The sequence below is a fragment of the Vitis vinifera genome, chromosome 17, assembly GCF_030704535.1.
Source record: "Vitis vinifera cultivar Pinot Noir 40024 chromosome 17, ASM3070453v1".
Classification (NCBI taxonomy): domain Eukaryota; kingdom Viridiplantae; phylum Streptophyta; class Magnoliopsida; order Vitales; family Vitaceae; genus Vitis; species Vitis vinifera.
Genome location: NC_081821.1, coordinates 1,852,232 through 1,879,153, shown reverse-complemented (window position 1 = coordinate 1,879,153; position 26,922 = coordinate 1,852,232). Strand labels below are relative to the sequence as shown.

Sequence of the window (26,922 nt, the reverse complement as noted above, 5' to 3'; positions counted from 1 at the left end):
ACAAGGTGCAACCCGTTGTATTGACTCCATGCCCCTCCAATTTTGCATCAGGCATAAGCGAAAAATGCCTTCCAACTACTTCACTTTCCCCAGATTTTTTTTTTTCCTTTTTTTTTTTTGCTGATAGGTAAATAAGAAAAATATATTAAAAGCGCTAGCAGAATGGCACAACAGAGTACACACGCCATATGCAAAAAAGGCCATTGGGCAAGCAAAAGAAAAACAAAGAAAAGTTCACTTTCCCCAGCTTTGGTCCCTCCTCTACTCCTTCACTTTTAAATCCCCTTGATAATAGATCCAACAACTGCCATCTGCAAACCCTTCACCTTCATCATCAGCAACCTCACTATCATCAAAGTAATGTTCTCCTTTGCTATTGTGGCTGTGAAGTACATCTACTGTTCTTTTTTCTTTTTTCTTTTTTTTTATAAGTACATCTACTGTTCTTATTCTTGATCGATTCCAGAATGAAACCTCTTCTCTAACCACCAATTTTACACCATATGGCCCCTAGACAGATCCACCTTCATCAAGACTGGCCCATGAATATCTCCGATTGATATCAATGCAACCCATCTTCATTAGCCCCACTGCCCTAGTTCATCTCTTCCTCGTATTCAACAAACTCAAGCTTCCTGCCTTAAATGGCCACTCATTCCACATAAACCGTGCTTTCCCTTCATCCTTTCCCCTTTTTTATAATGCCCTCAACTTCTCATTTTCCAGCACAAACAAGCAACAAAAAGGCATATTAGACATGTGAAACCCTCTTGTCAAAATCCTCCATGCTTTCCCCCCCCCCCCCCCCCCCCAGTAAATAATATCATCTAGGCAAACTATAGAGCCAAAGTAGACATAGAAAACTCTTTTTCTCTCCTTTAAAACTTCCTTCAATGGATACAAATAAATCCCTGCACATCACAGTCTCACCTCTCAATCCCTGTCAGCAAATAATTCTTTGCTTCCATCACAAAGATATAAGATCTTTTACCTTTCACACTAAAAATCCTCATCATTTCCTCTTAAATCAAGCTTTCTCCTTAACCACCATCAAGATACAAGCCAACTTCTTGACCCACCAGTCTTTGCCCTTCTGGAATAGAAATCACAAGCATCCTTCCATTACTTACGTATTCATATGATAAATGAAAGCTCTCCATCACGTCGATTATTCTTCTAGCCACCAAAAGCCCAAATGTATCAACTAACCTTTCCCCAAATTCCCTAGCAGATGTCTACTAACTCTCTAATAACCATCTCCATAGCTGCCTCTCTCCATAAAGATTAAATGAAAAAAAAAATCCCCTCCCTTCAACGATTTTAAAAAATAAATAAATAAATAAGAGCACCTGGGACTTCAAATGTTTTGAATCCAACCAAGAAAATCTCTTGAATTAGGCTTACATCTGCCATCTCTTCAAGACCTTGTGAGCTACCCTGTGAGCCACCCTGTGATCTCTCCAAATTCTTTAAAATTAATAGAGATGAATTCACTTGCAAGTGTCCAAACTGTTGATTGACACTTACAAGCATAAAAAAGTATCATCGATTGATTCAAGTATGAATATCAAAATATGAAGCAATGAAAACATGTATACATGAACGTATATGGCAGAGTAAACAAAAGCAATTCTATGATCATGTCAGATTATGGACAAAAAAATTTACCCCGAAAGGTTCTTTTAAAGAAAATATCATTCTTAAACTACAAGCATAAAGACAATAAAACAACATAATCTGAGAACCCAAAAGGCAGAGTTCTAAAAACAAGTAACATGACTTCGAAAATTCATGGACTACAAACCGCCTAGGGAACCTCTTGTCAGGCCGCATACATATATGTATATACATGCAAAACGGGCCACATGAAATTGAGAGGCCAGTTGTAGAAGCCACATTATACATCTACCTGATAGTGACAAATTTGTTGGTACCATGTTTCGCCCAGTGAGTCCTCAAATCGATTGGATTAGAAAAGTTGTAACCTTCAGCAGCGAGTTTCTCCAAGACCTTCTTAAATGCTCCCAAGCTCATTTTTCTCCCAGCTATCCTTGCACCACGCCTTTTAGTACTCATTGGCAGAGGGTATATAGACATACCTGTGGTACAGCAAGCAGATTGCCACCCACCAGAGCCCCACCGATAACACTGCTGAGGAGCTCCTGTGCATGAGCATACTGGAATCGGAATGCCAGAAATATCCATATCTATCCCATTTATGACCACTTCGGTATTTTTCTTCCCAGGCTTTGCTCGTTGAACAGACGGACTACTCTCATCCTTTGGCACCTTAGGGGCCCGCTTAGGCTTCTTTGCTTTGGGAGATTTTTGGGTTTTTCCACCAGCTCTTTTCTTCAAAGGACCATTATCCTTCTCAACACCAGCCTCTTCTTCAACTTGGGCCACCATTTCATCCTTTGTAGAATCAGGTTGCTGGAGCATTTGCATTGGATGAGCCCTAGAGGGTTCAGCTAAAACAGAGAAATTGGGATTTCCAGGTAACACATTGAGAAATTTTTCTCTCTGGTTAATCCAAGCATTCCTCATGTACTCCATGGGGATCGGCAAGGCTTGTGAAACCCCACAATCCCTCTGGTGAAATGCCCCATTGGTACTAGCCAAGATGGCTGAATTGCGGGCACCGATAAGAGGTTTATCAGGCACAGTGGACATAAGCTGTAGGCCAAGGTGCCCCTTAAGGTTTGATGCTGCTGGTTCATAGTAACCCCAATTACGCATATTCAAACCACCATCTCCATCCATTATAACTCAAAACTGAGCAATAATCTAATAACTAAAGCACAATCTTAATCTAATTCAACACCACCATTGCGGTCCTCTCACCAACTCCTACAAAAGCACACAGACAATGAATGACTGAATTAAAAACAAAAACAAAAAAACAAAAAACAAAAAAAAAAAACCAAATAAATCATCAGCACACCACATATTGAAACTGTAAAAAGCCACATATGAAAAGAAACCCACACCAGACCCACTCAAACAAATAAAGCAGTTTAAAAAAAAATAAGAATCGAATCGAAAATATGGCATCAACCCCACATACAAATTCAAAACTTTAATTTTTCTTTGTCATTTTCTCACATTTTATCAGCAACCAAACGTGCTTTGACACCAGATCCCTGCGTCAAAAGGAAGAAAAAAAAAACAAGTCAGATCTCCAAACAAGGCTTTCATGCATGCACAAGAATCGGAGAATGGAAATCAAAAGGGAATGAAAATGAAGAACCCAGGGAAGATCCCAGATAGAGAATCAGAGATTTTGGGAGAGATTGGATCAACTTACTTGAAAGATTTCAGGAAAGAGCTGGTTAGGGTTCTTGAGAGTCTTGAAACATAAATGAAATAATCCACACGATAGGCTCAATAGTATATGCGTTTCTTTTTTCTTTATTTATTTATTTATTAGTTTATTATTATTATTGGTATTTTTATCTATTAAAATAATATTCCTTGGTGGCAAGTGGCAACAAAGAGGACATAAAAAATTAAAAGAGTTTGAAAATATAGAAATTTTCGCTTGTGTCTTGGGCTCGGGCTCGTTTAACCATGTAATGCTTATTTTTAAAAATTATTTTTAAGGTAGAGAATAAAAAATAATTTTTTAGTGTTTTATAAAAATAAGGATGTTTTAGTACGTTGTTTTTAAAAATAATTTTTTTATTTTGGTTTTTGTAAAAATATTGTAAATTTAATTTATATAATATCATTTAAATTTAATTAAAATCTTATTGAAAGTAAAAATAGTTTTATAATTATAAATAGATTAAAAAATAAATAGTTTTTAGTAATATATGAATAGTAATATTATAATAAAATCATAATTATATTTTTATTAAAAATATGGATATTAACATCTTCATAAAAAAGTATAATGAATTTTAAAAAACAAATAAATAATAATTTAAAAATAAAATTTATTAATAATATTTTATTTAAAATAAATAATGAATAAAATTTAACTTTTTTTAACATGTAAATAAATCAAGTTTTTCATTATATACATATATTTGAGTAACGGTACTTTGAAAAAATTACTAGATTTATTAATAAATTCAATGTATTAAGTTTTACTTGATTTTAAGTTTTGTCTGATGAAAAAAATTTATAAAAATATGATATATGAAAAAAAAAAAAAAAAAACTAATCATACCATTCAAAATGAATTTTGATATATAACTTTTTAATGTTATTGAGTTTCATGACTTTCTAGTACTAATTAAATCGGTTTTTTTGTTTCGATTTGTTTTTAAGAATTGATAAATTTTATGTATCAAGTATAATTTATTCGTGAAAAATTTAGAAAAATTAAAAGAAAAAAAAAACACGTGTAATTTAAATGAATGTCATATTTGAATATTACTAGTATCAGTCAATTTTATTTGCTTTTTATGATTTTTCTTTATATTTTTCTTTTGTTTTTAAATTTTATGAAAATGATTTATACTTATTTTCTAAAAAAATGTTATCTATTTCAGTTTGTTTTTAAAAATCAAAAACAAAAAACAACGATCAAATACTGTTATGAGTTTTTAAAAACAATTTTTTATTTTTTAAAATAAAAATTATTTTTAATCATATGATCAATCGAACTTTAAAAAGTTGAAGTAGCTTAGAAGATGATGAATTTTCATATAACGATTCTTTATATTTCAAGATAATAAAGAAAACCAAACAACAAATTAACCTTCTATTATATTTTGTTACAAATAATAATAATAATAATAATAATAATAATAATAATACAGGTTATAAATATTGTTATAATCAACTTCAATAAAAGATTATGATTAATACAACTTGCTTATGTCAAAGTTCAATGTTATGAAAAGGTACCAAACAATGTCCCATCAAGAATAAATTGAGTTTATAATCAAATAACAATAAAAGACAATTACCAATAAGACAGTAATTGACATTACATGAATGTGATATAACCAACTCTTAGAGTCTTTTGATTTAATTTGAGATGCTTTTACTCGTTGGACTTTAAAAACATTTCTTATTTTATATTTCTAGACAATGTAACTAAAAATACTGTATTAATTATAGTATACATTAAGTTGTTCTAAGTAGTGATTAATCGTTGTAACTTTTTCAATCAATCGATACAATATTAATTAAATTAACAACACTGTAATCATAAATAAATGAAAAAAATCAATAGTTGTTATTAAACACGTGAATAGTAATATTATAATAAATTTATAAATTATATATATTAAAAAAAACAATTTTAGTACATGTTATAAACATATGGATATTACAATTTTCGTATTTTATGTTAATAATGACTAATAATAATAATTTTAAGATAATAATAATTAATAATACTTTATTTAAAACAAATAACAAGTAAAGTTTAATTTTTTAATATGTAAATAAATCAAAGTTTTTATTACATGCACATATTTAGTATCAAATTTTGATCTATTACCATTTTTAGTGATTAGATTTTTTTTTTGAATTTTAGATTATTTTTAAATTTAATACAAAGCGTGGTTGATTTTAAATTATTTCTCCAATAAGAAAATTCATAAAAATATAATTATTTGCACAAAAAATAATATTTATTATAAACAAAAGAAATAATAATCATTATAAACCAATTTGTGCAAATAAGTTTATAATATTAATGAGTTTATTGTTTGAATTTTAATTTATTCTTAAAAATTACTATATTCAAATCCAACATATTAAATCTTATTTAATTTTGAGTTTATTTGCTTAGTGAAAAAAAACTAAAAGAATAATCTTATGCATAGAGAAATGATAAAGTTGTTATAAACCAATTTTTGTCCATAAATTATATTAATTAGATTATTATTTAGATTTTAAATTATCTTTCAAAATTACTAGACTTATTAATAATATAACGCGTTAAGTCTTACTTAATTTGAAATTTATTTGCTTACTGAAAAAAATTGTAAAACTATAATATATGTAAAAAAAAAAAAAACTAATAAAGTCATTTAAAATATATTTTGATATATGAACTTTTAATATTATTGAGTTTTATAACTTTTTAATGTTATTAAGTTATATGACTTTTTAATAATAATTAAATTGGTTTAACATTTTTTAATTATTTTAAAAAGTAACAAATTCATATAAGTGTAGGTTGATTTGAAATTATTTGTTTAATGAAATTTTTTAAAAAAGCAAAAAAAAAAAAAAAATCATAAAAAAACATATATAATTTAAAGAAATATCATATTTGAAGATTTTTGTATAGATATTAGTTGTTTTTTTATAGTTTTTTTTTTAAATTTCTATTTGTTTTTCTTTTATTTTTTAAAATAGATGAAAATAACTTTTATTTATTATTTAAAAATTATTATCTATTTTATTTAAAAAAAACGAAAATAGAGAAAAACAACCAAATTATGAATTTTTAAAAATAGTTTTTTTTTAATTTTAAAAAATTCCCAACTTTTGCATCACTTACACACTTCCAACCATCCTTGTATAAATATTAAATATGAGTCACTTTAAGTTTAATTATCTTTATAAATATTCTGTTCTGCTGTTGAAAAAAATTATTCACAATAGACGGTGGAGATCACATCAGAGAGCCCAGAGATAAGAAGCATGGGAAGTGATACACCTGCATAACACGCAATAACAAATCAAACTCACTCTATCTCCTTTCCTCTGCACTTCGCACTCACTGCTACTGAAGAAAACATGCAAATCCTCCAAAGCCCTCATTTGTTTACATTTCCTTCACACAGACCTCCCAGAACCCTACCAAAATCCTACCGCCTTCCCGTTCCTTTTCGTGCAGGAAACTTATCGGTTTCCGGAAAGTTCGTTGTCAAGTCTGTCAGCTCCGATGAGTTCCCCGTCGACGAGACCTTCCTCGAGAAATTCGGCCCCAAAGACAAAGAAACGGAAGACGAAGCTCGCCGCAAGAACTGGATTGAGCGTGGCTGGGCTCCGTGGGAAGAGATTCTCACTCCTGAAGCCGATTTCGCCCGCAAAAGCCTCAACGAAGGCGAGGAGGTTCCGCTGAAGACTCCGGAGGCGATAGAGGCGTTTAAGATGCTGAACCCTAAGTACCGGAAGAAGAAGATGGAGGAGAGTGGACTGACCGAGGACGAGTGGTACGCGAAGCAATTTGAGATCAAAGGCGAGATTCCGGAGCCGGTGAGGACGTTTTGGGACGGTCCATTGGTTGTGCGACATGTGCCTCCGAGAGACTGGCCGCCGAGAGGGTGGGAGGTTAATCGGAAAGAGTTGGCTTTTATACGCGAGGCGCACAAGTTACAGGCGGTGAGAGTTGATCCGAAAGGATTGGAATCAGCTAGGACGAACACGGATGATTTGAATTTGGAGAGGTATAAGACGTTCTTGAAGCAGTACAATGAGTGGGTTGAACACAACAAAGATAGATTGGAAGAGGAGTCATTTCAGGTTGAAAATCCCTCTCTGTCTATATGTCTACATGCATCTCTATATCACACACCTACAAAACGCTAACGTGATAGTATAATTAGAAAATGCAGAACATATTCTCGAGTTGAATGGAAGAAAATTGAGGACTGAGAAAATTTGGATGTAGGTTAGCAAGTTTTTGGTGGAAATTTGAAAGAGATTTGATAAAGGGGTTATTTTGATATGTATTATTGGTTTGGCCAACATTTTGATTGATAAAGTGGAAAGTTGTGCATTTTGGTTGAATGATTGAAGTTTGATTTGTGCTGTCTGAAGTCAGTTGTAGATTTGGCACTTTTAATAAAGTTGGATTCAAGCTAAAACGAAATTTATAATTTAACTTGGGAATCAAAACATCAAGTGCTACTTAGAGAAGGTTGCTTTTGTTAGTTATAAATGCTTGATTGTTACATTGAGGTGAATAATGTGGAAATGCTTTTACGTTGTCTCAGGACGATCAAGATTACCATCCAGGTAGGAGGAAAAGAGGCAAAGACTATGAAGAAGGCATGGTAGGATGGATTTGGTTTTTCATTGCTTTGAGTTTAAGTAAAGTTAATAGAAATTATGGACCTTTCCCTTACTGATCTTTATTGTTTCTTGCAGTATGAGCTTCCATTTTATTATCCTGGACAAGTAAGAGTTCATTCTTTTCCTCATGGTGATCTCATACTTGTTTAAGTTTGCTTCAAAAATTTGTAAATTTGTAATTTCGACCAAGTTCTGTCCCAACATTGTTAAGGATGGAAAAATTTGCTTAAAGAACCAAACATACTACATCATACACATGAAGCGATTTCAGTTGGCAGGCTTAATCTGAGCTGTGCCATGGCTCTTAGCAACAAATCTTGCTGCACAGTTATCAATGCTCGATGTGCTGGATGTCTGGCTAAAAATTTAAACAAGTTTTCTGAGCTTCTGAATTTGATGAACTATCTGATCTAGTATTCCAGCAACCTGTGTTAGCACTGTCCAATAATGAGTTTTATCAGTTCATCTCCTGCACATCTTTTTGGGTAACATAACTAATGCTTAAGCATAGAGTATCCTCTACTTTTCAAAGTTGCAGCACTAGTTTGGGAGTGTATCTTATGCATGAGGCTAGACTAGTTGTAATTTTGTCTGAAAAATTTAGCCCTTGTTCATATATGCTGAAGATGTTCTGTGGAAATAAAACAAATACAGGGTGAAGATATGTGTCCCTAAATTTCTCTAAATATATGTTAGCTTGAGGTGATCTGCAATTAGATGATATGAAACGTAATGTTATGCCAAATGTCTATGCAGATTTGTGCAGGTAAAGTTACTACTCTTCACCTTTATCAAGGGGCATTTGTTGACATTGGAGGTGTATATGATGGGTAATTGTCATTCCGATTCCAGTTTGTTTGACACTTCCATTATTTGAAAGAGTTTTTTTTTTTTTATCAGTAAGAAAATATGTGTATTGCAAAAGAGGCCCTAAAGAAGCGACTCAAATAGATACAGAGAAGAACAACTCACCCCCTTACAAAAGAACCCAAACCACTAGGAAAGCACAAAAAAACCCCCTCCCTTATCGTATACACACCCATTCAATAAAATCTATTAAGGTCGAAGACCCATTTTTTATCCACAATTTGGTTTCCGACCAAAGTAAATACACAAAAGAAATTTTCAACTTTTGGATGGACAGCACACCGTCCTCAAAAGCCATTGAATTCCTAGTCTTCCAAATAACCCAAAACAAGCATAACGGCCCCAAAAGCCACGCCACCTTCCTCTTCTTGCCCACAAAAGAGCCTCTCCAACCTATAAGAGTTTCCTTCACCGAACGCGGAAAAACCCAAGAAACTCCAAAGAAAGAGAGGAGCAAAGTCCACACCTCCCTTAAATGGATTTGAAAGAGTTAATTGATAGAACCAGAGGCACAGTTGGAATATGGATTTGAATCACTTCCATCTCATTTTCCTCAAAGATGTTTTGGATTAGTATAGAAGGGAAAAAAAAGTAGGGCCTTAGACGGAAAAATCTTAAAATATACAGAGAGAGAAGTTGACTATGTTGGAATTGTATAGATTTTTCCTGTGCCATTGTTACCAGAAAACTTGGTTTCTGATAGGAAATAAAAAATTTCTTTAACGGGCACAAAATTTTTGGACACTGTAGAGATACTTTGTAAATGCCTGGACCTGCTCAGAAGCACAGCGAAACTTGTAGAGATTCAGGGTAACATCTCTGAAAGTCATGAGAAAGGAGTTTCAATTCTTGATGTTTCCTTGGTCTTTCCAATTATGATTCATAAAAGGAACTTATGGGGACAATTGATGATAAACTTATGATGATGGCATATAATTCTGATAAAAAATGATAGAATATAATGGACAAGGCAAGTGGTTCGTTTGTTTCCATTGTTCATCTAACAGCAGTAAGTTCCCTGTGGTAACAACAATGTGGTAGTTAGTTTTGAAAGTACTGAATTATTCAGAAGTGCCATGAGCATCACTCCCAATAGCTTGACAGATATAATCAGAATTTTAGAGTGGGGGATGGATTTGCAACAGTGTACTGTTAGAATGCTTTTTACTCCCTTAAAATTTTAACCTGAACCACTAATCTCATGGTAGAGTAATGTAGCCTGGACAAGCACTTGTAACATAATGATTGTTTCAACCAAGTTCATTTGTAGAGGATTAGGATCCAGTTTGGCTTGGCAAGTATCTGTTCATTTGGGATTTGAACTTGTACAACAGCTAATTCAACATCTATCAAGTTAACAACACATTAATAGAAATCATATTTCAAATATTTCATGCTTGATTCATGTATCTTGTTTTGTTTCAGGTGGGTCCCTATAAAAGGCAATGATTGGTATTGGATTCGCCACCACATAAAAGTTGGTATGCATGTCATTGTTGAAATCCTGGTGAGTGATGCCACTTGATATTGACATGGCTTTTTCTGCATGCAATTTTTGTATGTCAATTCATTGTTATTTCCTTAATATATGAAGCAATAAGAAGTCATAATTATTCATGGGACTAAAATCTTGAATTATCTAAGGTCCTTACTATTGATCTCATTCTAGGTTTTGCCACAGCGAGAGCATGGCATAAAGAAAAAAAAAAACTCTTAAGAAAATCTAGGTGGAAAAATATAGTTGAGGATAATAAAGTCATTTCCAAGGAAGGATTAAGATCTTGTGAGCAGTAGGCTTTCCTTCTTAGGAGCTAGAGGAGGTTGATATATTTTTAAGAGATTATATGACCACTCCATTAGTTCGGGCCCTGAAGATGCTATGGTGTGGTTGGGGTCAAAGAATGGTAAATTCTCTGTCAAGTCCTTTTACTCCTCTTTGGCTAGTGGGGGAGTGGAACCTTTCCCTCATGACATAGTATGGAATTCTTGGGTCCTAGTGAAAGTTCATAACATTGGATCAACTCAAAAGGAGGGGTTGCAGGATGCCTAATGCATATGCAAAGAAGAAGAAGAAACGGGTGATCATATTCTTCTTCATTGAATGAAAGCACGCGTTTTATGGCAATTGATTTTTGCTATGTTCAATGTACAGTGGGTGATGTACTCTTCACTGGGGGGAGGGTTCTTTTAAGCTAGCACAATTCTTTTGTTGGAAAAAAAAGAAGAAAAAAAGCTTGAAAGATTGTTCGGTTATGCGTTTGGTTATGCGTGTTTTGAACTATATGGAGGGTGAGAAATAAGAGAACCTTGGAAATTGTGAAAGTGTAGACTAAGCATTTAAAAATTCTTTCTTAAACCTTTATGGGTAAGATCGTACATTGGGGACAACTCTTTGTCGTTATTAGAATTTGTGGATTGGGTAGGCTCTTTGTAAGGTGTGATTTTTGGTTTTTGTGTTCTTGTGCCTTTTTTTGGTCTTTTGGTTGCTTTGTATACATCGTGTATACTTCTTATTTTCACTAATACATTTACACTTATCCAAAAAACAAAAAAAAAAAGTACACTTTCCTTCTTGGTGGGTAACGGGTGAAGGGTGAAATTTTAGAAGGATAAGTGGTGCGGGGCCACACCTTTGTGTGTTCCCCTTTTTGTTTGCTTTAGCCATTTCCAAGGAAGTGAGGGTGAAGGATGTTTGGAATCCCTCAGTGGTTTGGAGCCCTTCTTTCTCTAGACATTTCAACAATTGGGAGGTGGATTACGTGGAGAGATTTTTTTTGAGTTTGCATGAGAAGAGTGTGTAGGGATGAGGAGGATATGGCGCTTTGGACAGAGACAAAGAGTGACAAATTTACAGTTAAGTCTCTCTATAATGCCTTGGATCCGGGTAGTTAAGTTTTTTTTTTCCATCGAAAATTATTTGGAATTCTTGGGTGTAAGCCTAAGTGAGCTTCTTTGCTTGGGAGACATCGTGGGGAAAAACTTTAACCTTGGACTAAATTAAAAAAAAAAATGATGATCCTTGGCAAATAGATGTTATCTTTTCCAAATGGATGAAGAATCCATAGATCACATCCTTCTCCACTATGTAAAGGCAAGAGTTTTATGGGAGATGCTCTTTCCTCTTTTTGGGGTGTCTCAAGTGCTTCCCTCGTTGGTAAAAAAGGGACTGTTGGATTAGCATGGTTCATTTGTGGGCAAAAAGTGCAAGAAAGTTTGGAGAGCAGTCCCCTTATGCATCTTTTGGATGGTTTGGAAGGTAAAGAATATAATTGCTTTCGGAGATGACATGCTTTCTATCCAAAGGCTAAAAAAAGGCTCTTTTATTTGTTTTCTTTGGTTACAGACTAAGATGCTTGTAAATGATGGTCCTTCGATGCTAGTTAGTTTCATAGATTGGTTTGAGGGTGGGGTTGTCATAGTCCCTCTTGATTTGCAGTTTCCTTTTTGCTTGAGTTGTTTGGGGGTGGGTGTATTTATTCTTATACCTTGGGTTGGTCTTTTGGTGCCTCTTTTTAATATACATTCTTTATCTATCAAAAAAAGAAAAAAAAAAAAGGAGCCATTTCCAAGGAAGTAAATTCAAAGTTGTCTTTGATCATCTTGGTCCTATGGTTCAAGTCTCTGGAAGTGATATGCCTCATGATTTAATGAATGGCATGCCAATCTTAGGATTCATTGCTTTGTTTTGAAAGCGTTTGCCTTTAAAACTCTTCTAAATAACTATGTATTATAGGCTTCAAAACTGTGATGTTTGCTCAGTGCTTTGGTTCATTCATTTTATATTCCCTTTCTCTGAATCATACAGTAAAAAACAAATAAAGGGTGCAACTAATGTGCACAGGTTGCATGTATGCAAATTTTCACAAAGGAGAGAGAATAGAAAGCATAACAAAACTACACTCTTCTAGACTAATTCATCCTAAAACTATCCAAAAGGTCAATAAAGGACACACTTCCTAACCCATGAAAAAGCCCAGTCTCTCTCTCTCTCTATAAAGTAGCTCAAAGGAGAGGAATAAAATTAATTTTTCAAAAAAAAATAACACACACTCAATAAAATTACTCACTTTCAGACTAAAAGAAATGCCCAAACTATCTACAAAGTCAATAAGGAAAGTTTTCTATTTCCCCATGCCTCAATAAGCTGCAAGTACAAAGCCTTAAGAAGCACATTTTTTACAATCAGAATAGACCACTCCACGCTTTCAAAAAGATTCTGCAGTTACATTCTTCCACATAGACCAGAAAAGGCATAAAGTGATCAAATCTCTTAGCCACTTTCCAGTTATCACCCACAACAGAAGTGTGCCAACTGCAACATCTCTTGAAGGGGAAGACCCAACACACTCCAGATAAGGAAAGTGAACATGCCCACAAACTGGAAGCCTACTTGCATTGAATTAGAATGTGCTCTGCATTCATTGTCTTGTTACAAAAGCATAACCATATTCCAACCTCTCTTCATGAGTTGATTGGCTGTGAGGATTTTCTCCCAACCCAGAAGCATGCATGTGCACGTGCATGCACATGCAAGCATGCTGTACTATGAACTTTTCTTCTGAGTCAGTTTCCTTGGTAAGATGTTCCTCTTGCAATGTGTATAGATGCTACTGGATAAGAAAAGTGGTGTTGAAGGTTCTGGCTAACTTGATTAAACTTCTTAAAGGCCACATTTTTAGTTTGAGCCTTATGTTGTGTGGATTTTGCTGGAAAAGGTAGATCCAAGCAAATGACTGCAAATCTCCTGCTCTTGTGTATAAATTACTAATGGGTAGCGTAGTAATGATAAACGGCTGCTTATGGCTAATGTATATTCTGGAAGGTGGTTTCCTACCAAAAAAAAGGAAAAAGCAAAAGAAAATTTTGGAAGTTGGCCACTTCTGGAACATATTTTCAGTACCTAAGCAGCAATTGTAGCTTGAACATGATAGCAGGAGTTTCTGAAACTATTTCTGGGATCTAAATCACCTTGACACCATACCTAGTCTTAGTTTGTGCAAACTTTATATGTTAACATTCTTTTGTTTTTCTAGTGCAAATCAAATTTAAGAAATATTAGGAGAGTTACATCTATTGTGGAAACAAGCCTGAGTTATTTGTTCTATTTTGCAGGCAAAGCGAGATCCTTACCGCTTTCGATTTCCTATTGAAATGCGCTTTGTTGATCCTAATATTGATCACCTGATGTACGCAAATTTATTCTTGACAACTGTTCTCCATTCTTCGTGTCTGTTTTAGTATAATATTGAAGCTGATGTCTGATAGGAGTTGTGATCAGCTATTTTAAAACTATTGGTATTTCATGCACTTGTCTCCATGGTTGCAGCTTTAACAGATTTGATTTTCCACCAATATTTCATCATGATGAGGATACTAATCCAGATGAATTACGGGTGTGTATTTTCTTTTGTAATGAGCCACATTCTGTACCTTCACTGCTTTCATTAACCTGTAGGAGGCTTTGCATATCTTAATTGAGTGTGTTATAACTTGCTTGGATAGCTCTAACATAAATGATTTTACTTGGTAAACTAGAACTCTAAAATATCCTACAAGGAGTTGTTCTGAATTTTTTCCCCCAATTTTCATTTTTCTGTTGGGAGAAGGGTTGGAGGTGGTGGGATTGATATGCGTCCACCAGTAAATTTCATCAGTAAAAGGTATAGTCAGACATAATTTTGTGAAGCTAAGATCTAGCATTCTGATAGGCTGCAATATAGGTTAAAGTCATTAAACTGATAAAATTCTTTTCATTATAATAGATCTTATAAACTATTAATATATACTTCACATCATTGTTACTTGTAGAGGTCCTACATTCTGCTCCTACCTTGTGAATTTAGAATGCTCACCCTAAAGCTTGCAATAGTAGTTTAGTTAATTGTAAAATTGTTTTGAATTTTATTGGAGTCCAAATCATGTAGTTTCTTTTTGTGCATTTTGTTTACAGATTTTGAAAAGTCTGTGCTGTTTTAAAACTGAACTTTCCTATAATTTTAAGCTTTTGATGGGGCATGCTTACACTTGCAGCGTGATTGTGGACGACCTCCTATTCCTAAAAAAGATCCAGGAATCAAAGTGGAAGAGGAACCTTTGTTGTCAAATCATCCTTATGTTGATAAGGTATTTCTATAATGAAGAATTCTTTATTGAAGTTGTTGGCATTTCAAATATGATTGTTGCAAGAATGAATATTGTATGCATGTTAGTGCCTCTTTTCTTCTCTGACCTTTAGTGTAAATGCTACAAGTAAGTAGGCACCAATGCACACAGTATGTTACTTGGACTTGTGGAATCAAATACTATATAGTACTAAACGTCATACATTTGATATGGCCTTATTATTTTGTAATATCATTGTTACATGGTAGTCTTTCACCAGGGGCTATATAGAATCAATAATACAAGCGGCCTTTGATTAATTGTCTGCATTTTTATATGCTATGCAGTTATGGCAGATCCATGTTGCTGAGCAAATGATTTTGGATGATATGGAGGTTAATCCTCATAAATATGAGGGCAAAAAGCTGACAGAGTTAACTGATGATGAGGATTTTGATGAAGAAAACAGTGTTGAATATACCAAAGTTTATTATAAGAAATCTTTGTTACCAAAAAAGATTCTGGTGAGCACTTGTCCAACATTTATTGATCTGTATGTTAATGCATTTAGATGATGGTGCATGTATTTTTGACAGAAAACAAGTGTCAAAGAACTTGATCTGGAAGCTGCTCTTGCTGAGCGTGAGGTTAGTTACTCCCTTGACTGTATACAATTAATGTTCTTGAATACATAATAGTCGAATGCCCAATCTATGGCTTCACAAAAGTTGGTGTTTCATTCATAAAATGTTTAGATAGAACCATCTTCAGTTTTTAGTTATTTTGCATTTGATTTGCAACTGGGTCTTCTTGGTTCTTCTGGGTTAAAATGCATGCCTAGACATATGATGCTAGATAGATCAAACCCCAGAGAAGGCCAGCAATTTCTGATAGTTATATCAGATAGAACACTTTTCCCCTCCAAGAGTATTTCTTAGGCTGTACCCTTTACATGGATCTTAATAACATCCCACATAAAATCCGTGGTTGATATCTTGTTATCTATGCATGTTCCCTACTTCCCATGAACGTAACTGCTCTCACACAGTTTCATTTTTTTTGATAGGTGCTCTCACACAGTTTCATTGATAATTCTCAAAGTGATATAGGAAGTTTATCCTAGTGTTTCATTTTCATGTCATTCTATAAAAATCATAATGGTATGAAATCCTCTTATTAAACAACTTAGTACTCCTTTTTTAATGCAGTACCATAATAAATTAAGGAAGCAAAAGAAGTAAGGGAGGAATATAAAAGTCATAATGGTATGCAATCTTCTTGTTAAACAACTTAGTACTCATTTTTTAATGCAGTACCATAATAAATTAAGGAAGGAAGCAAAAGAAAGAGGAGAGGAATATAAAATCTACAAGCTGAGACGAAACATTGAAATGGATGAGTATGACCTAATCCATTGGCGCCGATCTTTTGAAGAAAGAGAAGCACTGATCAGAGACATCAGTTGGTAATTCCTAACCTCTACATATCTTTTGTTCATATTTACTTCTTTTTTGCATATTAGAGACATCTCCTAAGGTGTCTGACAATATTACTGACCTCACTTGTTTAAGTTTCTTCCTTGACATTAATATGTGATTACCATTTTACCCCTTTGTATATAATCTATGTACTTTGGCACACCTTCATATAGCACTTTCAATATATATATATATGTATTTTTGATAAGTAAACACGGAATATATTAACACAAGGCAAAAACGCCGCATAGCATATGGGGAGTATACAAGGCGGCAAAGGCCTCACAAACAAAATAGACAAAAGAGACAAAAAAACCCACCAACCCTTAAATGGAGGCTAACCACTCCAAGAATCCTATAAGGGAACGTGGCTCCGCTCCACTATACAATTTTGCCCAACCCCACACATTACAAACAAAAGAATTATTAATTTTCTGGATAGCTAACTCCCCCCCCCCCCCCCCCCTAAAAGCTAATCTATTCATCTCCTTCCAAACCGTCCAAAAAATAAATAACGGAATGGATCTCCAAATTTTTTTCCTCTTTTTACCCACAAACGAGCCCTTCTAGCTAAGTACCACCTCTTTTACAGTTTCTGGAAAAACCCACTAGGCATCGAACAAACCAAGGACAATCTCCCACAGCATTCTGGCCACTGTACAATGAATGAGCAAATGATTTACATTTTCCTCTTCGCTACCACATAAATAACATCGATTAGGAAGCTGCCACCCTCTCTTTTGAAGTCTATCAAGGGTAAGAACCTTCCCCCAAGCAGCTTCCCACGCAAAGAACGCTAATTTAGTTGGAACTTTCTCCACCCAAATGCCATTTCTAGGGAAAATGGAGACAATGGGGCTGATCAACAAACTGTACGCTTTCTTAACACCAAACTTCCCATTTTTTCCTCCCTTCCAAGAGACCGAGTCCTCCTCCAAGGTGATTCTATGACCCCTTAAGTCTTGGAGTAATTCACCTATCAAGTCCAACTCCCAATCGTTGAAGTCTCTAATATACCTTAAATTCCAGCCTCCTTGACCAGAATTCTGGTCCCACATTTCTCCCACTATGACGTTCCTTTGAGCAGCCACGACAAAGAGCTGAGGGAACCTTAGGGACAACTCCACATCCCCACACCAAGGATCAGTCCAAAACCTAATTCTGGTGCCTTTTCCCACATTGAAAGCCATATTATCCTAGCACCAATCAAATTCCTTCAGAATTTCCTTCCAAACCCTAACACCAAACGCCCCATTTGCCTTCTTAGTCCTCCACCCAAATTCCTCTTGCCTATATTTCGCCGTAAGCACTTGCTTCCACATCTCGTCTTTGGCCCGAGTGAATCTCCAAACCCATTTTCCAAGCAAAGCTTTATTCAAGGGGACTAGCTTCCTCAAGCCAAACCCCCCCTTCTCCTTACCCGCACACACCATCTCCCAATTGACTAAGTGGGCTTTTCTTTCCATATTTCCCCCTCCCCACAAGAAGTCTCTTTGCAACTTTTCTAGCCTTCTTGCCACTATCTTAGGCATACATAAGAGGGACAATTGATACAAAGGCATACTAGCCAAAGTACTCTTTATGAGGGTGATTCTTCCATCTTTGGAGATATATTGCCGTTTCCAAAGGGCAAGTTTCCACCTCACCCTTTCTTCCACCCCATCCCACACGGAAGAGGCCTTATTGGGCGGCCCCAGATAGGCTGATGGCAGCTGACCTACCTTGCATCCCAGCTCCACAGCCATCTCAAGAATCTCTTCCACCTTCCCTACTGGAATAATTTCACTTTTAGCCAAATTTATCCTTAATCCTGAAACGGCTTCAAACCAACATAAGATCCAGCTCAAGTAGGTCATGTCTTCTTTCTTTGCCTCACAAAACACTATTGTGTCATCCGCAAAGAGAAGGTGAGAAATATTGGCAACCGACCCACTACCCCTCCAGATGTTGCACCCAGAAATGAATCCCCCTTCCACAGCCCTCCGAATAAGAACACTCAGCACTTCCATTCCCATGACAAACAAATATGGGGATAAGGGGTCACCTTGACGTAGCCCCTTTGAGCTAGAAAAAAACCCAGCAGGCACTCCATTTATCAGCACTGAAAACTTAGTAGTTGAGATACAACTCCACATCCATTCCCTCCACTTAGACCCGAACCCCATTTTTTGCAAAACCCTCATCAAGAAATGCCAATTAACGTTGTGATACGCCTTTTCAATATCTAATTTACAAATTAGGCTTTTCTCTCCCTTTTTTTGCCAAGAATCAATCACCTCATTTGCAATTAAAGAGACGTCCAGAATCTGCCTACCCATGACGAAAGCATTCTGATATGGGGAAACCACTTTACCAATCACTTTTTTAATCCTATTGGCCAGCACCTTGGCCAATAATTTGTACAACCCCCCCAAAAGGCTGATAGGCTTGAAATCCCCCAGCTCCTCCGCCCCTCCTTTTTTTGGTAAAAGGACCAGAAACGTGTTGTTGAGGCTCTTGAGGAAGGCATTTTGCTCATGGAACTCCTTGAACATCTCTAAAACCTCCTCTTTCACGAACTCCAAGCAGCATTGCCAAAAGGCCACAGTGAAGCCATCCGGACCTGGAGTCTTGTCCCCATTCATGTCCATTAGGGCTGAATGAACTTCATCCTCCGTGAAGGGAAACTCCAAGGTGTCCGCTTCTTGCTGATTGATCTGGTTCAAGTTTAACCCTCCTTTATCCGCCTTCCACTCCGAGTCTTCCGTTAGCAACTATTTAAAGGCGCCTGCAATCCCTGTCCTTACTTCTTGCTCCTCTGATAGCCATATCCCATTGACTTTTATTCTATCCATGGTATTCCTCCTTCGGTGTGCATTTGCCATACGATGAAAATAACCCGTGTTTCTATTCCATTCCCTTAACCATAACTCCCTTGATAATTGTCTCCAGTGTATCTCCTCCAGGTTTACCCACTTAGCATATCCCTCTTTGGCTTCTTTTTTAATAGAGATTTCCTCCTTTGTCAACCTCCTCTCACTTTCCACCTGATCCCAGTATTCCACTTGCTGTAAAGTTGCAAATTTATTACTTTCCAAACTCCCAAACACCTCCCTATTCCAGATTTTTAAATTCTGTTTAATCACCTTCAGTTTTGTAGCCAACTTGTAGCTAGCCCTTCCTTTGACCGACATCCCCTGCCACCAGCTCCGCATGAGGTCTTTAAACCCTTCCACTTTCAGCCACATATTCTCGAACCTAAAAGGTGAAGGGCCTCTTCTTATGCCACCCCCCTCGATTAGAATAGGAAAGTGATCCGAAATAGGCCGAGACAGTCTTTTCTGGATCACATTGCTGAACTGATTAAGCCAGCTGGGAGACACAAGAAATCTGTCCAACCTGGCCCAGGCTTGATTATGAAGACCTGCACTCCAAGTAAATGATCCTCCTTGCAGGGGAAGGTCAACAAGCTCGAGGTCATCTATAACCTGAGCAAACCTCCTCATAGCTGAGGTAACCCTCCCTTGTCTACTTCTTTCCCCTTGGGATAGAATAATATTAAAATCGCCCCCTACACACCAGGGTTCTCCCCAAATTCCTCTAATTGCCCCAAATTCATCCCATAGGCACTCCCTATCCTCTTTGGTGAAAGGGTCATAGACTCCCAGACTACCCCATTTTCAACATTTTTGAATTTACAGGAGATTGAGAATTGACCCTCCTCTCAATCCAATATTTCTATAGACCTTTTGTCCCAGCAAATCAAAACACCTCCAGCCGATCCAGAAGCTTCTAAAGCTCTCCAGTCTAAAAATCTTCCTGCCCCTAAACTTTTCACCACCCCTTCAGACATTAATTGGATTTTTGTTTCCTGGATACAAAGCAAGTCCACATTTTGTTTTCTAACAAAAGACTTTATTATCCTCCTTTTATTATTGTCGTTCGCACCCTTCACATTCCAACTCAATAATTTGAGATTCATTATCCAATCGTTAGTTGACCCCCTCTACCCTTAAGATGACTATTCTTCTTAATATCCCCCTCGTAATTGATTGAGCACTCCAGCCTCTTGAGCTCCTTTTCGAATTTCGATTTCTCCAACATACCTTTGTTGTGTATCATTTCCCGCGTTTTTCTAATCTTGATAAAAAAAACCTAGGATTTCCTTTTCCCGACCTTCTGTTGGAAATCCCAAAAACTTACCAAATTTGGCCAGACTACTTTCCTCCCAATTAATCTCCTTCTCACCCTTGAGATCTTGGGGCTCAGCCTGAACTGAATTCCACTCCGGGTTTTGTACCTCAATTGCGGCGCAATTAACCTCAACCAAATCCCAGCAACCCTTGCCACTCACTGTAGACCCCCCTGCAACTGCCAAGCTCAGCATGTTTCATTCCTGAAGGTTCTCCCTCATCACCCCAGAGTGGTCGTAAAACACCCCCTCCGAAGTCCGACCAAAATAAATAGAAGAGGAATGAGGAGACCCCGCAACCCTTAAACCCCACGAGTTTGAATCAGACCCATACCTTGAAGCTTCTTCCACTAAAGCACAATCTGCCATTGAACTTTGGGATTCCGGCTACTGCTTCCTCCTTTCATCCTTCTCTCGACACCTTATAAATTCCATCTCTAGGTTGTAAGCCAGACGGGCTGCATCACAAAACTTTGCAGAGAGCCCTCTGTCATGGAGGGGTTTGAGAAGGCCCAGGACTGCCCCCTAGCGTGATTGCAGGCCCATGAGACAAAAGCTCCAACCCATCGGTGGCCCGTCCCTCAGACAGCCCGCATGCTGGCCCTACAACAACAGACTCAGCCCCCTTTAAAAATAAAGGGCCTTGCGCAAAGGGCCCATCGGCCCGCTTCAAGCCCACGAGACCTTTAGCCGGGCCATACGAACTCAGCCCATCACCCGCAGATCCAGAAGTGGGACGGGTCACCTACCTGAAATGGGCCCGTTTTTCAAACTCTTCTCTGCCCGCCCCTCCTACCAGCCCTCCCATCACATCATCTGACCGATGCTGCACCTCGAGCTAATCATCCGACATTTCTCCCACACGCATCCCAACGCGTGTGACTCCATCACCCCTAACCTCCCCATTCTGACGCCCAGACCAGTCTCGATTGTCCCCCTGTTTCTTCTTCAGCGATGGCGAGATCTCCCACCACAGGGACAGGGCGTAGATCTCCCCCTCAACCCTGATCTCCAACGTACTCGGCAATTCATCGCCATTCGTTTTTATTAAAACCCTGGCCCAATCAAGCTCCTCCATCCTTTCCGTTTGAGAATCGATACCTAAAAACCCACCGAACCCTTCCCCCACTCTCTTCAGGATTGTCGGAACCCATAGCGAAATTGGGAGACCTAGAATCCTTACCCAAGCTTCGTTCCTAGCTTCTCTCTTTGTTGAACATCCAAATTTCGGATTCCATCGCTCCAATCCTATCTGAATCCCTCCCACTGATCTCTTCCCAGAGGCTAGGACATTTCTAGCTCCCTCCACAAACTCAAACTCTAGAAGAGCACGTCCCTTTCCCAGCCTAGCCAAGCCTAATTTTCCTTTCAACCCCCACGCACTTGCCATTGACCACCCTAATCTCTCCAAATCCTCTTCTCGTGCTGATCTAGGGTTCCATTTTTCTACCGAGCAATGTTCCAATCTACTCACATTACTTCTTATTTCCTCCCCTTTTACCTCCACTCTGACCCTTGTAGCATCCCTGCACCTCGGTCCCTTTGCCACTTCCACATACGACCTGCCCGTGGCCCTCACTTCTTGATTATTTTCCTTCTTATCAAACCAAAATCCCACATTTCGTAAGGACTCCACCATAGAAGCCCATCCCCCCTTCTCCCCCCTACCTTTTGGAATGCAAATGCTAAATATCCTCTTCTCCATATCGGTTACCCCTAAGCGGAGGAAGCACCTTGCCCTGTTGGCCTCTCTCACCAGAGAGTAACTCCTTCCTTTTTCCTTCCATCCCCTTTCCCATCTTCCTTCTTTCCCATTCCTTATGCACTGAACCAGCTCTTCTGCAAAAAACCCTACGCTCGCCAGCCCCAGGCGATCCCAAGACGAGACCCCGTGCATGTAAGAAGTCAATTCTGACATCATAAGCAGAGGTAGGTCCCGTTTTCAAATTGTTGATCTTTACTTTGTGCCCTCATACATAAATAGATACATGAATACATGTGCATGTAGGCTTGTAGTTTGTGTTTTCCGCTATCAATAGCCTTGATTATCTTTGTCCTAGGTGTCCTCACTTTGTTGTAGTTATTATACATGTTGTTAAGGAGCTGTATCTGAGTGGAATGCTGTTTCAAAAGCCAACACCCTTAAAACAAGTCTTGGGACTTCCTGGAGGTGTCCAGAAATTTAATAGAAATTTCACATCAATCACATTCTACATAGGTCAAGTACAAAGGAGATAGGTCAGAACATGACTATATTGCTTCAACAAACAAGCTTCCATAGGGCTAATCCTTACTCTTAAGAATCGTTCTATTCAATAGGGGACTAAGTACTTCTACTTGATTCACCCAAATCCTAGGATTCTGAAAGAACATATGAAGAACTCCAGTGTATGGACAAAATACAAGCTTTATAACTCTTCAAACAAAATTTCCAAGAAACCAACCTTGCCTTGCCTTAAACTAAGTCCCATACAAGATTGTTTGAATGCAACATTGGCAATGCCCAAGGCACAGTGGCAATTCTTCCCAACTGCCTGGGATTAGGTGAAACAATCAGCCTGCCATGCATGCGTGGAAATTGAGGATGCTATCTAATTACCAGAGACAATTTAAACTACTTCACTCCTTCCTTGACTTGGTTTTTCCTTGCCTTCAGCTGTGCTGTACCTAAAATACTTGCAGGTCTTGCCAAACCATGCTTACGCATGGAAATTGAGGTTGCTATCTAATTACCACAGACAATTTTAACTACTTCACTGCTTCCTTGACTTGGTTTTTGCCTTGCCTTCTGGTCCTAAAATACTTGCAGGTCTTGCCAAACCATGCTTGCTTAAGGTCTTGCATGTCAGTTGCTCAGCCCAATGCCAATTCCATGCATGCTGATGCCAGACTTATCTTGATCCATGTTAAACCTGCATGTACACCCAACCTATGGGCCATTCTTTCCTCTTTAAGGACCACCCATGGCATTGCACCTTGCAACACTCCCTCCTGCCTTGTCTGCATGTTGGCTATGCACCCACACGTCTTGGAATGCCTTGTCTACAATCAATTGCCTAAAATTTTCCGTTTCCATTGTGTGCATATCACTGGACATTGTCCTGACCCAGTGCTACTCTTTGCATATAGTGCTTTAGTCAAGTCAACTTGTGTAAACGTTGATACCTGACTAAATCCACACCCACCTGATGTCATGTCTTTGAGGCCTTGTGGATGCAAAAGTTGCTACCACACAACCCCACTGACAAGTTGCTATTGCTACCAAGGGTTTACAGAAAAGACACTAGGGAGGAGGGGAATAGAAGTAGGGTGACAAAGATAGGATGTGAACTCACACACATCCCCAAATGTCATGCCTAAGAGGCCTTGTGGATACTAGGTGCAACCCCAACCACCAGCTCACATGATGCTATTGTTACCAAGTGTCAAAAGGAATGACAGGGAGAAGTAGAAGTAGGGTGTGTGTGGGATGCTATTGTTAGTAGGGCCCAAGCAGAAAGGCTGGGAGTAGTAGAAATAGGGTGTACCGACACGCAAACACTGTATTCTAGGTTTCTTTCAAGTTATGCTTTTCATACGAGTTCAGGTAAATTAACCAAACTTGTATGTATTCATATTGGTATAGTTTTAGATTTAAAAACCATATACATTAATGTTGTGTCCTCAATGTGTACGTCTTTTTTATAAATTTTTCTCATGTCAACATAATCCATGTTGTGTAATGCCCCCCTGGATTTTTCCATGCTAATAGTAGATAATGCATGTATTCTCGTAATTTGAAATTGATCATGTATTTACTAATTTCTGGACTTGTATAATTTGTCAGTCGGCAGGCGCTTGGCCTCCCATTGGAGGAGCCAGGGAAGTTGGTAGATGCAAGTTACTTTGGGAAGGGCCAATATGATCCTCAACACCCATTGTATCGATATGACTACTGGGGAGAACCCAAGAACTCAGAAAAGAGTAAGCAGCAGAGAATGACAGATGCCCACAACAAATCTATTGTGGGCAAAGGCACCGTTTGGTATGAAATGTCCTATGAGGATGCCATCAAGCAGCGTATGCAGAGAGAAGCCCGTGCCAAAGAAATGAGGAAAGAAGCTGCTGAAGAAGATGACGATACAGAGGAAGAGGATGATGATGATGACGATGAATTTGATTTCAGCATCCTAGGTGACTCAAGTGTTGATTATTCAAATCAGCCTCTGGTGAACGGAACTGAATCTTCTAGAATGTCAGATGAAGGTATGTTTGAGAATTAGCATGACGTGGGTAACATTGCACAGAAGAGGTAGAGGAGTATCTGTTATTTTGTACAGCGATGGATTATAGTTAGGGAAGAGAAATGGATTTTGTGAGGCCCATTCTTGAAAAGCTCGGTATTTCTTTTTTCAGGTGTTGGTTTAGAAAATATATATATATATATTTACACCTGAAGATCCCTAAGATGGGGCCATTATCCCTGATCCCTAAGCTTGCACCTCGATTTGTATCCCTGATCAAGCTTGGTTTTTTCTTTTTCCTGTAGACTCTGGCCCAAGCTGGGATTTGGCTGTAACCCAGATCTTATGCTTCAATTTCAGGCCTGAGCTCGGCCTAAGTAGTGAGCATCAAGTTGTTTTGTTAGTCCAGTATGAGCCCAAGTCCGGCCTTGGTCGGACAGTTAGCAGCCCAAGTTCTAGCCCAAAATGGTGCCCTCTCCAACATCCCCCCCAATGGATCTGCACCAAGCAACGACAAAAATAGTGCCAACGAGGTCTGGCCCTATTTGTGACGTCATTTGGCCCAAGAATCGGCCCACGAGGCCACCCTTCGGTTCTTTGCTCCTATGGCTGAGCCCAATTACAGGCCCAAATTACTGCCATTCGTGGTCAATTAACCGCCCTGCAGGTTCAGGTCTGGCCCTTTTGTGACGTCATTTGGCCCAAGAATCGCCCACCAAAGCCACTCTGTGGTTCTTCACTCCTATGGCTCAGCCCAATTACATGCCCAAATTACTGCCATTCGTGGTCCATTAACCGCCCTGCAGGTTCAGGTCTGACCCTTTTGTGACTATTGGCCCAAGAATTGGCCCACGAAAGCCACCCTCTGGTTATTTACTCCTATGGGTCAGCCCAATTACAGGCCCAAACTGCCATTCGTGGTCCATTAACAGCCCTGCAGGTTCAGGTCTGGCCCTTTTGTAGTCATTTGGCCTAAGAATCGGCCCACCAAAGCCACCCTCTGGATCTTTACTCCTATGGCTCAGCCCAATTACAGGCCCAAATTACTGCCATTCGTGGTCCATTAACCGCCCTGCAGGTTCAGGGTCTGGCCCTTTTGTGACGTCATTTGGCCCAAGAATCGGCCCACCAAAGCCACTCTGGTTCTTTACTCCTATGGCTCAGCCCAATTACAGGCCCAAATTACTGCTATTCGTAGTCCATTAACCGACCTGCAGGTTCAGGTTTGGCCCAAGAATCTGCCCACCAAAGCCACTCTTTGGTTCTTTACTCCTATGGCTCAGCACAATTACATGCCCAAATTACTGCCATTCGTGGTCCATTAACCGTCCTGCGGGTTCAGGTCTGGCCCTTTTGTGACGTCATTTAGCCCAAGAATCAGCCCACCAAAGCCAGCCTTTGGTGTTTTACTCCTTTGGCTGAGCCCAATTACAGGCCCAAATTACTGCCAATCGTGGTCCATTAACCACCCTGCAGGTTCAGGCCTGGCCCTTTTGTGAAGTCATTTGGCCGAAGAACCGGCCCACCAAAGCCACCCTCTGCTTCTTTACGCCTATGGCTCAGCCCAATTACAGGCCCAAATTACTGTCATCCGTGGTCCATTAACCACCCTGCAGGTTCAGGCCTGGCCCTTTTGTGAAGTCATTTGGCCGAAGAACTGGCCCACCAAAGCCACCCTCTGCTTCTTTACGCCTATGGCTCAGCCCAATTACAGGCCCAAATTACTGTCATCCGTGGTCCATTAACCGCGCTGCAGGTTCAAGTCTGGCCCTTTTGTGACGTAATTTGGCCCAAGAATAGGCCAGTCAAAGCCACCCTTTATTCTCATGGCTCAGCCCAATTACAGGCCCAAATTACTGCCATTCGTGGTCCATTAACCGCCCTGCAGGTTCAAGTCTAGCTTCCAGGCCCAGGCCCAATTTACTAAATACAAAACAATTATCAGTGATGCAACGGGCCATCCCTTTCAACGGATTTTATTTTTTCACAAAAATATATTATTTTTAAAAAACATTATTGAAAAATGGCTATTTAGAAAATAAATACAAAAATGGGGTACTTTTACATGCTTGTGGGACATTGAACTCGTCTT

General features: G+C 38.3%; 2 protein-coding genes across 3 annotated transcripts; one reads left to right on the top strand and one right to left on the bottom strand.

The window, feature by feature from the left end:
• Positions 1-1,663: 1,663 nt before the first annotated feature.
• BBR/BPC2 (protein BASIC PENTACYSTEINE1-like) lies at positions 1,664-3,431 on the bottom strand. Of its 2 annotated transcripts, none has more exons than XM_010664726.3 (3): positions 3,308-3,431; positions 3,068-3,143; positions 1,664-2,850 (listed from the first exon to the last, which is right to left on the bottom strand). In XM_010664726.3, the coding sequence occupies exon 3, from the start codon at positions 2,761-2,763 to the stop codon at positions 1,906-1,908; it is 858 nt and encodes a 285-aa protein (XP_010663028.1). In that variant the 5' UTR covers positions 2,764-2,850; positions 3,068-3,143; positions 3,308-3,431; the 3' UTR covers positions 1,664-1,905. The 2 variants fall into 2 exon arrangements, with proteins under 2 accessions (XP_010663028.1, NP_001268116.1); NM_001281187.1 differs by having other exon boundaries at positions 3,106-3,143; positions 3,308-3,381.
• A 3,204-nt stretch (positions 3,432-6,635) lies between these two features.
• On the top strand, positions 6,636-25,233 carry LOC100264639 (protein PLASTID TRANSCRIPTIONALLY ACTIVE 10). Its single transcript, XM_002279316.4, has 12 exons — positions 6,636-7,437; positions 7,911-7,970; positions 8,065-8,094; positions 8,746-8,819; positions 10,282-10,363; positions 13,969-14,042; positions 14,183-14,249; positions 14,887-14,979; positions 15,306-15,482; positions 15,555-15,605; positions 16,272-16,423; positions 24,434-25,233. The coding sequence occupies exons 1-12, from the start codon at positions 6,709-6,711 to the stop codon at positions 24,867-24,869; spliced, it is 2,025 nt and encodes a 674-aa protein (XP_002279352.1). The 5' UTR covers positions 6,636-6,708; the 3' UTR covers positions 24,870-25,233.
• Positions 25,234-26,922: the final 1,689 nt, after the last annotated feature.